General features: G+C 42.5%; 1 protein-coding gene across 1 annotated transcript in view; it reads right to left on the minus strand.

Annotated features, from left to right (window-relative positions):
• The window catches only part of LOC126094905 (centrosomal protein of 135 kDa), a 402,349-nt gene that overhangs the window by 289,462 nt on the left and 99,421 nt on the right, over positions 1 to 13,466 (minus strand). Inside the window, exon 8 of the mRNA XM_049909544.1 lies at positions 7,403 to 7,674. Coding sequence (XP_049765501.1) covers positions 7,403 to 7,674 — 272 coding nt within the window. The remainder of the gene's footprint in view (positions 1 to 7,402; positions 7,675 to 13,466) is intronic.

The raw sequence follows: 13,466 nt of genomic DNA on the forward strand, positions 1-13,466 counted from the left end.
TGGAGTTGGGCTCCCCTCCCTTGTCTCCAGTTAAGCGAAATCTGAGAACTTATAATAAACAGAAAATTCCTATCGTTGGCCAGTTTGATGCTTCCACTGCCTACAAGTCAGTTGTTCGGCCCCTCATGTTTTATGTGGTGGATCATGCAGGCACTGAAAATCTGTTCAGTTATGATGCTTTCCAGTTGTTCGGGTTCTCCACTGATGATGATGTGCACCTCATATCTGAGGATATTCCGTATCAACAGCTGGATGGATTGTGTTCTGTATTCTCGTCCATGTTCTCTGCTGGTCTGGGTCGTGCCAAGGTTTTTGAAGCCCACATTACTCTTAAACCTACAGCTCGCCCTAAGTTTTTCCGGGCACGCCCTATTCCGATGGAGTTGCGTACACCTGTCAAGGCTGAGATAGACAGGTTAACAGCTTCAGGGATTCTCCTTCCTGTTACCTCCAGCGAATGGGCATCGCCAATCGTGGTGGTTTCTAAACCAAACGGGAGTCTGCGATTGTGTGGCGATTTTAAAGCCATTGTCAACGCTCAGAGCCTCATTGACACTTATCCTCTTCCCCGTCCCGAGGAGTTATTTACCAAGCTCGCTGGGGGCCAGTTCTTTTCCAAACTTGACTTATCGCAGGCGTACCATCAGTTGCCGTTGGATACGTCTTCCAAGGAATTTCTCGTCATCAACACTCCTTGTGGGTTGTATCAGTACCAGGGGTTAACATTTGGTGTCGCTAGTGCGCCGGCCATTTTTCAGTGGTTTTTGGAACAGCTCACGGTTTCCGTTCCTGGCTGCATCAACTACCTGGATGACATTGTTGTCACGGGGGCCTCCACTGAGGAGCACCTTCGCAATTTGCGTTCATTATTTCGGGTTCTGCATTCGGCTGGGTTGAAGTGCAATCTGGACAAGTCACAGTTCTTCCAACCCTCCATTGTGTATCTCGGTTTCCACTTGTCCCGTGAAGGTATACGTCCTCTAGGTCAGTACATTGCGGCCATTACCGCTCTCCCCCGGCCGTCTACGGTCAAAGAACTTCAGGCGTTTCTACGCAAGATTGCTTATTACCACAAATTCATTCCGTCTGCTGCGGCGGTGGCGCATCCTCTGCATCAGATGTTACGCAAAAACGTCCCTTTCTGTTGGTCCAACGAGTGTGAGCAGGCTTTTGTCCGCCTGAAGGCTCATTTGCAGTCGGCGCCTTGTCTTGCCACATTCCGTCCGGGTCAGCACTTGGTTCTGGCAACTGACGCGTCACAGTATGGCCTAGGGGCTGTTCTCGCCCGTCGGTATGAGGATGGGTCGGAATGACCCATCATCTATGCTTCCAAGACCCTCAACGATGCCCAACGGCGTTACTCTCAAATCGAAAAGGAGGCGCTTGCTATCATTTATGCTCTAAAAAAGTTCAGCGTTTTTTTGTATGGTTCTAAGTTTCACCTCATCACCGACCACAAGCCGCTGATCTCTCTGTTCAGCCCCTCGGCATCGCTTCCGGATAAGGCAGCTCACCACCTGCAACGTTGGGCCTTATACTTGTCTCGTTTTCACTATGAGATTCACTATCGCCCCACGGCCCAGCACGCCAACGCTGACGCATTTTCGCGTTTGCCGATGGGCCCTGATCCGGTTTTCGATCGAGATGAACTACTCTGTTTCCACATTGATGAGGAAGAACGTCGTGCAGTCGAGGGTTTTCCGCTTACGGCTACTGCACGGGACCCGGTCCTGCGTCAGGTGATCGGTTTTGTTGAACGGGGTTGGCCAGACAGGACCAAGGGCCGGGCATCGGATCCCCTTCGCAACTACCATGCCTTGCGCCTTCGTCTGTCTGTTCGTGAGGGTGTTGTTCTTCTGGCCACGGATGGCGCATCTCCACGGGTCGTGGTGCCAGCTTCTCTTCGCAAAGATGTTCTCAAACTATTGCATGAGGGCCATTGGGGGATTTCTCGGACTAAGTCCCTGGCCCGCAGGCATGTTTATTGGCCCGGTATTGATTCGGACATCTCCCACATGGTCGCTGCGTGTGGTCAGTGTGCTCAACAACTGGCTGCACCCCGTACAATGCCCTCTCCATGGCCTGATCCGGCGCAGCCATGGGAACGGGTGCACGCTGACTTTGCCGGCCCTTTCCTCGGCACTTATTGGCTACTGTTGATTGACGCCTTCTCGAAGTTTCCGTTTGTGGTTCGATGTCCGTCGCCCACCACTGCGGCGACGACGCTGGCTTTGTCCAAAATCTTTGCGCTAGAAGGTCTTCCATCCACGATTGTCACGGACAACGGCCCTCAGTTCTCTTCGCAGGCCTTCCGTGATTATTGTACTGGACAAGGGATTCATCATGTTACAGCACCGCCCTTCCATCCCCAATCGAATGGGGAGGTCGAGCGCCTTGTCCGCACTTTCAAAAGTCAGATGAAAAAATTTCTTACTGATTTTTCTACCGATGACGCTCTGTTGCAATTTCTGAGTTCTTATCGCTTCACGCCTCTGGGTGATCGCAGCCTCTTGCATGGCCGCCAACCGCGCACTCTACTGCACCTGCTTCACCCTGTCAGGCCTAGTACTGTGTCCCCTAGTGCGGGAAAATACTCGGTGGGCACCGACGTGTGGGCACGAGGGTATGGATCTCGCCCTAAATGGTTTCCAGAGGTGGTCAAGGCTCTTCGCGGCCGCCGGCTTTGTGAAATACGTACGGACGACGGCATGGTTGTTCGCCATTGCGACCAGATGCGCCCACGAGTGGTGGCCACGCCGGTGCCACCGCCCCTTCTTTCGCCTCCACCGGCCCGAGAAGCCAGTCCTGTCGCTGCTGCCGATCTCCCTTGCGTGTCGCTGTAGCCAATGTCGCTGCCGCTTCCGAGTATGCCGGAGCCGGCCCCAGTCGCGACGCTTCTCCGGGACCCATCTCGCTGGAGCACACCCCCAGGTCCACGCACCTATGGATGCTGCTCCAGAGTTTTCACCCATCATTTCGTCCAGGAGGCACGTTCCACGCACAAGCTTCCGTCCTGGACATTTTCGACCATATTCTCGTGTTTCTCCGCGGGATCTTCTCGGGGTCTCCCAAGAGGCCATGGATGTCTCCGCACTGTCCGTGTCTCCAAGGAAGTGAGTGTCTTTGTTTTTTTCGAGGGGGGAAAAGTGTTATGACAGTGCCACGAGATTTAAAAGTGCCGCTACGTCAGTACGCAAACACGGCGATAGAGGCGCTCCGCAGCTCGGCTGAGCGTGGGAGCGCCACCTAGCTATGAACGGCGCCGGCCGCATGTCACGGCACGGCAGTTGAGTGACAGATACGGAGTTGGTAGCATGAAACCCACTATTGTTTCTACGTTTGTATATCCAAGCAATTTATTAGTGAATTAAAGGTTATAACAACTTTATCCCCACTATACCTCACACTTTGGTTCACTTACTTCTCTTTTCAGTTACTCTACTCTACCTATCTGATTAAGTTATCCACATTCTGAACTTCAGAATGCCAGAATTTTATGGAATATAATGGCTGTTATTTCTCCTTGCTCTCAGCTATATTACTGTACTAACATAGCAAGGCCATGTTGGCTAATGTTAAAGGGCCACATTAGTTAACCATGCGGCGGACTGTGCCTGTAACTTCTGAAAAGGCTGCTGCCCATCTTCGGAAAGCATTTATTAGTCTGGACTCTCCTCAGATACCCCACTGACACTACTGCACTTAAGGTTTAGCTGCATGCAAGTCTCCTCACCATGGCATTGTTCATGGTCAAAGGGAGGGTTCCCTATCTAAGGTCTTCAAATTCAATAGTCTAAACAGAATATTCTACAGTATTTAACTGGCTGAAATATGAACGATTTGCATCTTTAATTTCCTGAACTGTAAAAATAGACAGACTGCTGACACAACCTACAGGCACAATTATTATTATAAAAATATAAATGTCCTCGGTCTGGAAGGGAACACTATTATCTTCACCAGCCATCTCCTAGATTCACCAGTCATCTTACGTTTCCTGGTACATAAAAATTTATGTTACAATCTGGCATAACTGATATCCATAGCTGGATTCCGATTGTATAAGAACTTGGTAGAGCGTGGGTCATATGCATATACCACACAAGTGTGATAAATGCTTACATTACACTAAAAGCAGTGCAAATATTTCCTACTTAAGGGGTAAACAATGACTTATGTTAATAAATTTTTAATAAGAACAGTCACAATCAGGAAGGCTAAATGGTAAACCACTTCGAAGCGCATTTTTTAACCTTTATGAACAATACTCCCTTTTGGCATCACGGTGGTGGCATGCACATCACAAGATACATCCTGATCGATGACCATTCAACCAATGCCAACAATTCACAGAGACTGGTCACATCTGAATGCAATATATGAACGTTACTCCTGATGGTGTCTCCAGTATGCTCAATAGCAGCTCCACCCAACACCCCATCCAAACATTGTTTGCCAAACCATTCTTACACAATTCAAGAATGGTGTGTGGTGCATCGTCTTGCTAAATGTACAGGTTACCTGCTGGGTCCTGTTATGATACAAATGGATGCACAGGATCAGACAGCTGGTTTTGGTATTGTTCACTGCTGATACACCTAAGCTACACATCAAGGGGCCCCTTTCATTCTACATTATCCACAAGCTATCTCCAGCACATATATGAACAGTGCCCTGTTGGCAAGCAGGCTATGCACTTTTCAAGGCACTCTTATCTGCCAACAACTTGCAGAAATGTGTACCACAATTCATCAGTCTACATGACCCTTATCTATGCTTAAAGTATCAATTGGCAGTATTCTGTTCCCATGTTTTTTTTTTTTTTTTTTGGTACCCTGTGATGAGAAAAGGTATAAATGTGGAGTAGTTGCTTTCATACCCAGTAAGTAGATAAGTAGATGGTGATTTCTGGTTGGTATGGTCACTCACCAACTGCTATTGTCCTACACTGACTTAAGAGTTATTTCCTTCATTGTGAGTGATAGTCAACATCAGCCCCAGCCAATGTACCATACAGCTTCTCATAGCAGTTTCTCTTGCAACAGTGGTCACAGCTGAATCCAATGTTTCCTCTGAATTGAGGTACTCAAGATAGACCTATACCATATCTTGTGAATGCCCAGCACATTTGCAACCTGAGATACGAACGTTCCAATTGTCTGGGCATTCATTATCTGGTTATGGTAAAAGTGTTGATATCACATAGCTTTCTCGTGCTTTATATGACTGCCATGTCACACACACACACACACACACACACACACACACACACACACACACACACACACACACACACACACACACACTATATATATATATATGACCGTAACCTTAACAGAGAAGTGCTGAGAAATGGCAGGTACTGTGAAAAAGCAAAGGACGACAGATCTATGTTCTCAGTCGTTTCGATCAAGCATCAAGCGCGCGCACGCACACACACACACACACACACACACACACACACACACATCCATCCGCATATACACAGACACAAGCAGACATTTGTAAAGGCAAAGAGTGAAAACTCCCAGTCACAGACAATATCACTGAATGAAAGTGACTAGAGTAGGAAGCCTTAATGCAGGGCCGGCCAAACGCTGCACAGTGTGCAGACGTGCGGAAGTGCTGCACATGTGTGCACATGTGCGACAGCGAGATCTGTTATTAGACATGTGTCCTAAATGAACGGCGGTGGCTCCTCTTTCCTGTTTATGTGGTACAAGCAAGAGTGCAACATACCCAGTCTCGTTTACCCCTGGTGACCGTAACCTTAACAGAGAAGTACTGAGAAATGGCAGGTACTGTGAAAAAGCAAAGGACGACAGATCTATGTTCTCAGTCGTTTCGATCAAGCATCAGTGATGAAAATCTCCCGAAATTGCTTGCGTTTGTCAATGAGCCATGCTTTTGTGCCCGATATTAACTATATCATTTCGCATGACCAGTGATAAACGTGTTTGGATTTATTCCTTTCATAATTAAAAATTATTGTTTACTAACTGTGCATTATTGCCTCTTTCTGCTCAATGTTACATTATTATCAGGAAAATTGATCATTAAACAGATTGTTGAACTCGATAAAACATAACATTCATCTAATTGTCGGTTATTACGCAGATTTCAGACGGAACTGATGAAAGATACAGCAATAATGCTACAGGTGATCATCGAGAGGTCAGCGAGACAGAAATTATGTGGCTGTAACTGAGGGCACCGAGAATTAGTTATAGGAAACCTTGCATTGGTTTAATGCTATTTGAAATCATGACTAAGGTTCATTGGAAATCATTAAGTGCTCTCTTTCTTAAATACTAGATCAAAAACATTACGCGTGTTTACGTGCCATCAGTTAAGCTGCCTTAATAAAAACCCACGGTTGTTAACTGTATTACTTGTCTTACTGGGTTAAACTGTTAACATAAAAGTAAATGTCTCAATGAGTAGACTGTGACAGTATTTTAAATGTTTAATATGCGAAATACCTTCCCATGGTTGGCTTGCAAGCTGTGGAAAGAACACTAGAATGCGCCGGTACAGAGTATCCCAGCAAGTGGATAAAGCGACGCCTGTGCGTAGAAACATGCACTACATGAACACCGACGGCTGTGGCGTGCACGCTGTGACCCGGAAGTTGCAGATGTGCAGAAGCAGCGCACGCGTGCAGAATTTCTGGCCGACCCTGCCTTAATGAAATCAGCTTCAGCCACTAAATCAATGAGCCATAGTACAAAAGTTGCTGAGCTAAGTCTCTTGAAAAGATGAAGAATGTGGGATGACCAGTTGCTTTTGCTGTCTTTATAAGCACCCAGGAATTTTGTATCCTCAACTTCCCGGATCATTTGATCTCAACACTTTATGTCAGTCTCTTTGTCGTGTGTGGAACCTAATATAATTGGTTTTATCTGCATTGAGTGAGAGACCGTTTGAAGAAAACATGTTTAAGCTGACAGTGAAAACTTTTTTGCAGTTTGTTCAAGATTATTTTCTGTCAGTTAGTCACTGTATCAGAACAAAGTGGGATGTCATTAATGAGAATAAGAAGTAGCAGTGGACCTAAAATAGAGCCTTATGGAACACAATTTAAGGTGCCCCACTCAAATGAAACATGTTCTGCAGACAAGCCATTCAGCTTTTGATTGTTTAGAAATTATTGAAGCTATGAACTGACAGTACTTCTAAACCATAAAAATCTGCCTTTTTCAAAAGAATTTGATGGTTTACACAATCAAAGGCTTTTGAGAAATCACAGAAAATACCTCCTGTCTTTGTTGACAGCTTCCAAAATTTGATCTCTTACATAGGTACTTTGAATGATGGCCACTGCTATAAGGAAAATTCATTGGTATGCTACTCTTCTCTAGCAACTAAATTAATTTCTTTTAAATATATTAACATTACTTACCTGTGCCAACTCTGACTCAGTTGCCCCATTAGACTTTGTGCTTCGAAGTGGCTCCTGTTCTGTGCACCAAACATTATCCGCCCTTAAATTAGTGGCATCTCTTTTGGCAGCCATCCTTTGTGTTGGTCCACCATTTGTAGATGATGAACTTCTTTCATCTGGTGACACTTCTCTTCCTGATGGAGCTTGTCTGTTCTCAAACTCAATCAACTTTTGTCTGATACTTGCATTCTCCTTATTGATTCGATCAATTTCTTTATTCAGATCATGTTCTACATGGAAGGAGGAACTAAAGATACTAAATGGTTATTAGGGAAACAGCCAAAAACTTTATATGACTATCACAATCAAAAACAGTTTTATTAGTATTCCACGAAGGAAAGTTATCACCAAAATAAAAATATAATCATATAAACACTGGAGGAAAACTGCATACAAATCAAAGAAAATGTAACAAAAATGCTAATAATTGGAATTGGAGGTTCTTTCCTCTACTGTAAGAGGAAAAGAGAACTGAGAAAATGTACTCTTTAATTGTTAAACATTAAGAGGTGAAAGGGTTATAGGTAATGGAGATTCTGCAGGACTGAACAACAGGTAATTTGATGAAGTACCAAAAAACGATAAACAAACATCCAGTCACATACTAAAGACATTTCAAAGTGGTGCAAGATCCCCTTTTCCCCAACATTTCTAGTCTGATGTGCCTCCTTTGCCTCGGGATCGATCAATAAGCCTGTTACCTCCAACCATTCTCCCTCATTTTTCCAGATGAAGGACCTCTGGTTCAGAAAGACACCATTTTCTGCACATTTGGTTCATGTTTACTTTTGTTATCTAATATGTAAGAGATTTAATTTTAGTTTCTTATGGTTTATTATCTGTATAGAAAATAGTTGAAATAGAAAAAAATAATAATAAAACATTTTAAGGCATTTAAAATTCAACAGAAGGAAAATCAGGAGAGCAAAACAGAAATAAAAGCTTGTTGTCACAAAAGTAATTGCATACCTCCAGTGCTTAATAGGTGTAAGTAATACTAATTACTTTCTCCTTTAATGTATTAACATGACAATGGAATTTTATCTGGGAACTAAAATATGATTAATAGAGAAAAACCTATGCCACATTTTGGGGTTTTGGATACCCACATGGTAAGTTGAAAAGGTAGCAGGCTGTTAAGACACAAATGCATGTGCACAACACAACTGAGAAGAAATGAAGTCCTGTACAGAATAGATACAAAAATGAAATGTAACAGTTGAGAGTAAAAATAAATTAGGCTCAAACAGCAATTAAATGGTCTGCAGTTTTAATGTAACATGATCATTTTTGAGGTTTCTAGTCTCATCTTCAGTAGTACATGTAAACAGTTCCCACATCTTGACAAGGACTTTACATTGTTGATGGAACTGTGGAAACGAAGTGTCATATGGTTAATTGAAAGCAAGAATAAATTTGCCTCAATACAAAGTATAGTGAAGCTGTGATTAATGACCACCTAATGGATCTTTGTGGGAAAAGTGTTAAGTCATAAAAAATAGTTGTGGTTTTAGTGCCAAGAATTTGATAAATGCTGAACAGGTGTGTGAAAGAAGTGAATGTTAGGGCGATCAAACATACTGAAATATCGCTGACTCAGCTAGGCACTAATGTAGTGTACAATACTGTGTGTTACTATAGTACATGATATTTGTGGTTTTTCATAATCAAAAGCTTGTCCCTCCAGGAGTTTGGTGTTTTAATGTGCTATTAGGTAATGAAAACATTTCTGATACAAATGAGAAGATGTATGACTTTTTTTAAAAAAAATTCCTTTCTGCAAATGTGAATGTTAATAATGTAAGTTAAAACATGCAGGCAATGAATATGTCATTGTTCAATGGTGTATAAATGTGCAATTTACATTTTCTTAAAAAGTCCAGATTGCATGTAACTGAATGTAAAAAAAAATAATGTCTGGTTGAACATTAAGTCACATTACAAATGCAAAATTTAGCATAGCAAAGTGTAGAGGTCCAATGTAAAAAAAATAAGAGTAAGAATAAATTGGGCTCAAACAGGAATTAAATGGTCCACAGAATGATCAGTAATTTATGTGTCCTAAAGAAATAAATTTTACAAAAGCTTATGATGTCATTAATTACTGATGGAAATATTAAATTACTTATCACTTAAAAACTTTTTTAAAAGTTGTTCCTGTATAATAAAATTAATTGCAATTGATTTTATAACAAAGTGACGAGATGTAAAAGGGTGGACAAAAATATGGATACACCAAAAATCAATATATAACCATGCCTAGTATGGCGTAGGAAACCTGCAAACCCAAACAGCTTCTTCCAGTTGTCTTGAGATGGATAAATACAAGTCTGGTTTTCAGGGCAATCTTATACCATTCCTCCAGCAAAATTGTGGCAAATTCAGGTAACAATGATCATGCACTCTTCTCCACAAAGCAGACCACAAATACTCACTAATACTGAGATTTGGTGGCTGTGGTGGTCAAGGGAAATGCAACAATTTATCCTCACCCTCAAAAACCCAGTCCTGTATGATGTGTGCTGTGTGAACAGGGTCCCTGGCATCTTTGAACACAGCATCATGATGGCGGACGAACATTGTATTGTGGGATGGACACGATTAGCCAAACTGGTCACATAATCCTTGGCAGTAATGCAACCTTGTAGAGCAACCATGGAGCCCACGGAATACCATGATATGGCTGCCCAAAGCATCACTGAACTCCTACTACATTTCACACTCGAGATGTAAACTCAGCCAAGAGGTGGAAATAGTGTGAACAAGACTCATCAAACCAAATGATATTCTTCCATTGCTCGATAGTCTAGGTTTAAAGGCTTCAGCACCACGTTTTCCTATTATGAGCATTTGCACAACTAAGTGGTTTTGGAATCCCAGCTCGTCCTGCAATGCCTTTTTGTCGTAATCTCTTGTATTTTTGTCATAATCATCTTCTATGATCACCCACCATGATCACTCAACACACACTTTTCTCTGCGTCAGTGGATGGTGTTTTTCTGCTTTCTCTGCATATGGTACAAATTTTTGATGAGGTGCCTCTTCAAACACTAAACACTGTGACTAACTTGGTTACAGAAGCTCCCACCATAATAGCACCAACAATTTGACCTCATTCACATTCTCTTTGCCCCTATGTAATGTAGATGGGATTCCAAAACCACTCAGTTGTGCAAATGCCCATAATAGGAAAACATGGTGCATACAACACTGTTCTGAGCACGACTAACACTTGCAAGGTATGGAGGACATTGTACCAGTGCTGTTCATGGTCAAACAACACAGCTCATCCTTCAGACATGGCTAGCACCTCCATTTATATCAAAGCACACATTTCTCGTTGTGTTCCACATTTTTGTCCAACCTCTGTGTTAACTGTTGAAAATTTATAAACTGATACGTGGCAATAGCTGAAGTCTGTCTTTGTTTTGTCTCAGGGTTTCGTCATGATTGATGGCTTGCAAATAATATACTACATCAAATGAAAAAAGTGTGTTTTAACTACAGTGACAGAAAAAATAGCACCACTTAGAAAGAGCTGTGTGACGTACACGAAAGTTAGTATGTCTTTTTCTACACCTCAAAGATAAAGTCTACTCAAATTTCACACCAGCGGTGCTAGTAGTGTTACTACGAGGATGCAAATCAGGTTTGCTTTAAATGCATAGTGTAATGCTCATGAGCATCCGTTACCCTTGACACTGGACGTGGTGAGTTGATGTTAATCAAGAACGCCTTTGTGGTGACAAATGCAGCATTATCAACACCTCACTGAGTTTGAATGATGTCGTATAATAGGGCTATGAGAAGCTGGATGTTTCTTCTGTGATACTACAGGAAGATTTGGCAGGAACAAAGCCACTGTATATGTTGCTCCAGCAGTGGTCACGTGAATGTACATTCGCAAGAAGACAGGACTCCAGATGGCCTTGTGGCACTACCGAGAGGGAAGACCATTGTGTTCAGCGTATGGCTTAGGCACTCCATACAGCATCTGCAGAAGCAATCCGAGCAGCAGCTGAACTACAGTGGCACCATGAACTGTTACAATTCAGTTACTTCAAGGACAGCTCTGAGCCAGACACCCTGTAACATGCTTTCCACTTACCCTAAACCACCGCTATTTGCAACTACAGTGGTGTCAAGGGAGAGTACATTGGAGGGCAAGGTGGAGCTCTGTTGCTAGTTCTGCATCTGCGCCATTGATGACCATGTGCTAGTTCAGGGCAGACCAATTGGGGGCCTGCAACCAACCTGTCTGCATGCTATACACTTTGGACCTGTATCTGGAGTTATGGTCTGCGATGCGATTTCATATGACAGCAGGAGCACTCTTGTGGTTATCCCATTCATCCTGACTGCAAATTTGTAGGTCAATATGGTGATTTGACCTGTTGTGCTGCCATTCATGAACAGCATTCCATAAGGTGTTTTCCAACAGGATAACGCTCAACCACATACCGTTGTTGTAACCCAACATGCTCTACAGAGTGTTGACTTGTTGCCTTGACCTCCTCAGTCATCAGATCTGTCTCTAATTGAGCACATATGCGACACCATTGTACGACAACTACTGCGTCATCCACAAACAGCTTTACCATCCCTGTATTGACTGACCAAGTGCAACAGGCATGGAACGCCATCCCAAAAACTGACATCCGGCACCTGCACAACACAATGAATGCACATTTGCTTGTTTGGATTCGACATTCTGGCACACCAGTTATTAATGTACCAGCATTTCACATTTGCAATGACTTAACTCGCACTTACATTAACCTGTGGTCTTGCAATGTTAATCCCTTAAATATGTTATCTACACAAATGTATTTCTGACGTTTCATTATTCTACATTAAATACTTTTTGGTGTTGTGATTTTTTTTTTTCCATCAGTGTATTTATCAATTCGAGGATTAATGTAGTAATTTTGAAGCTAAGTAATATTTGTGTGATTTTATGTACTGCAATATTCAGTAATTGGGTAGTACATTACAACATCCACAGCAGAATTTCTTAACACTGACCTAGAAACCAATGAAATTGCAGACGCAAAAATTTTCGTATAATTTGAGTCTGATTCTCAGCCATACTAATACATTATTTACAAATACTACTTGCCATGATTTAGTGTTTGCAATGGAGTATTTCAACATACAGCAATCTGTGAACAAAGTATTAGGACTTTTAGAATCTATTATCTGTGCTATTTCCATTTTGAGTTTACTCCTGATCCAAAGACAAACTGACCTCCACTTCCTGTTCTGTCACTACCGTATCACTGAAACATTAGTGCGGAACATATCTTCATTGACTACTTTCTCTAGAATGTTCGCAAAATAATTTGCAATAAGAAAAATAAAGTGAACAATACACTGCTGTCTGTTAAAATTATAACTCATAGACAGATAGAAAACAATGGAAATTTAAAATCATTCTGCATAGTAGGTAGAGTAAATGATCAAACTTGGTGGTGATTTCAGGCTATGCAATGTGTGGAGTTTGGTACAAGAGATGCCACTTGTGACGACAACAATACCTCTAAAATAGATGGGCATCAAGTCGAACTGAGCTTGCATGACGAACAAGGGTATGTCACGTCATGCTGCTTAAACTCTTTAAGTTAAGAGTTCATCAATGCTAGTGGCTGACATGTGATGGCATGGCATTTTCTCAGAGACCCTTAGATTTATGTCTTCAGTCATTGAATGATCTGGAGAAAGTGGTGGCCAATGCAAGAGTCAAACACACTTTGTATTGAGGTAGTTAGAACAGCACAGGCAATATGTGGTCTTAAGTTATCTTGTTGTTAAGATAACATATTGAAGAACTCTAAGATAGTGCACATACACTGACCTTAAAGCACAAATGTAGATGCTCTTGTCCAAATTACCAGCTACGTGAACCAGAGGTGATTATGTTCTGCCCTCAATGGTGCCCCATACCATCAAATGGGCCCATATAATGAAGTCAAATGAATTCTGGCATTTTTTGTTCTCCTCAGACCCCCCACATGTTGTGATG

The sequence above is a fragment of the Schistocerca cancellata genome, chromosome 8, assembly GCF_023864275.1.
Source record: "Schistocerca cancellata isolate TAMUIC-IGC-003103 chromosome 8, iqSchCanc2.1, whole genome shotgun sequence".
Taxonomy (NCBI): domain Eukaryota; kingdom Metazoa; phylum Arthropoda; class Insecta; order Orthoptera; family Acrididae; genus Schistocerca; species Schistocerca cancellata.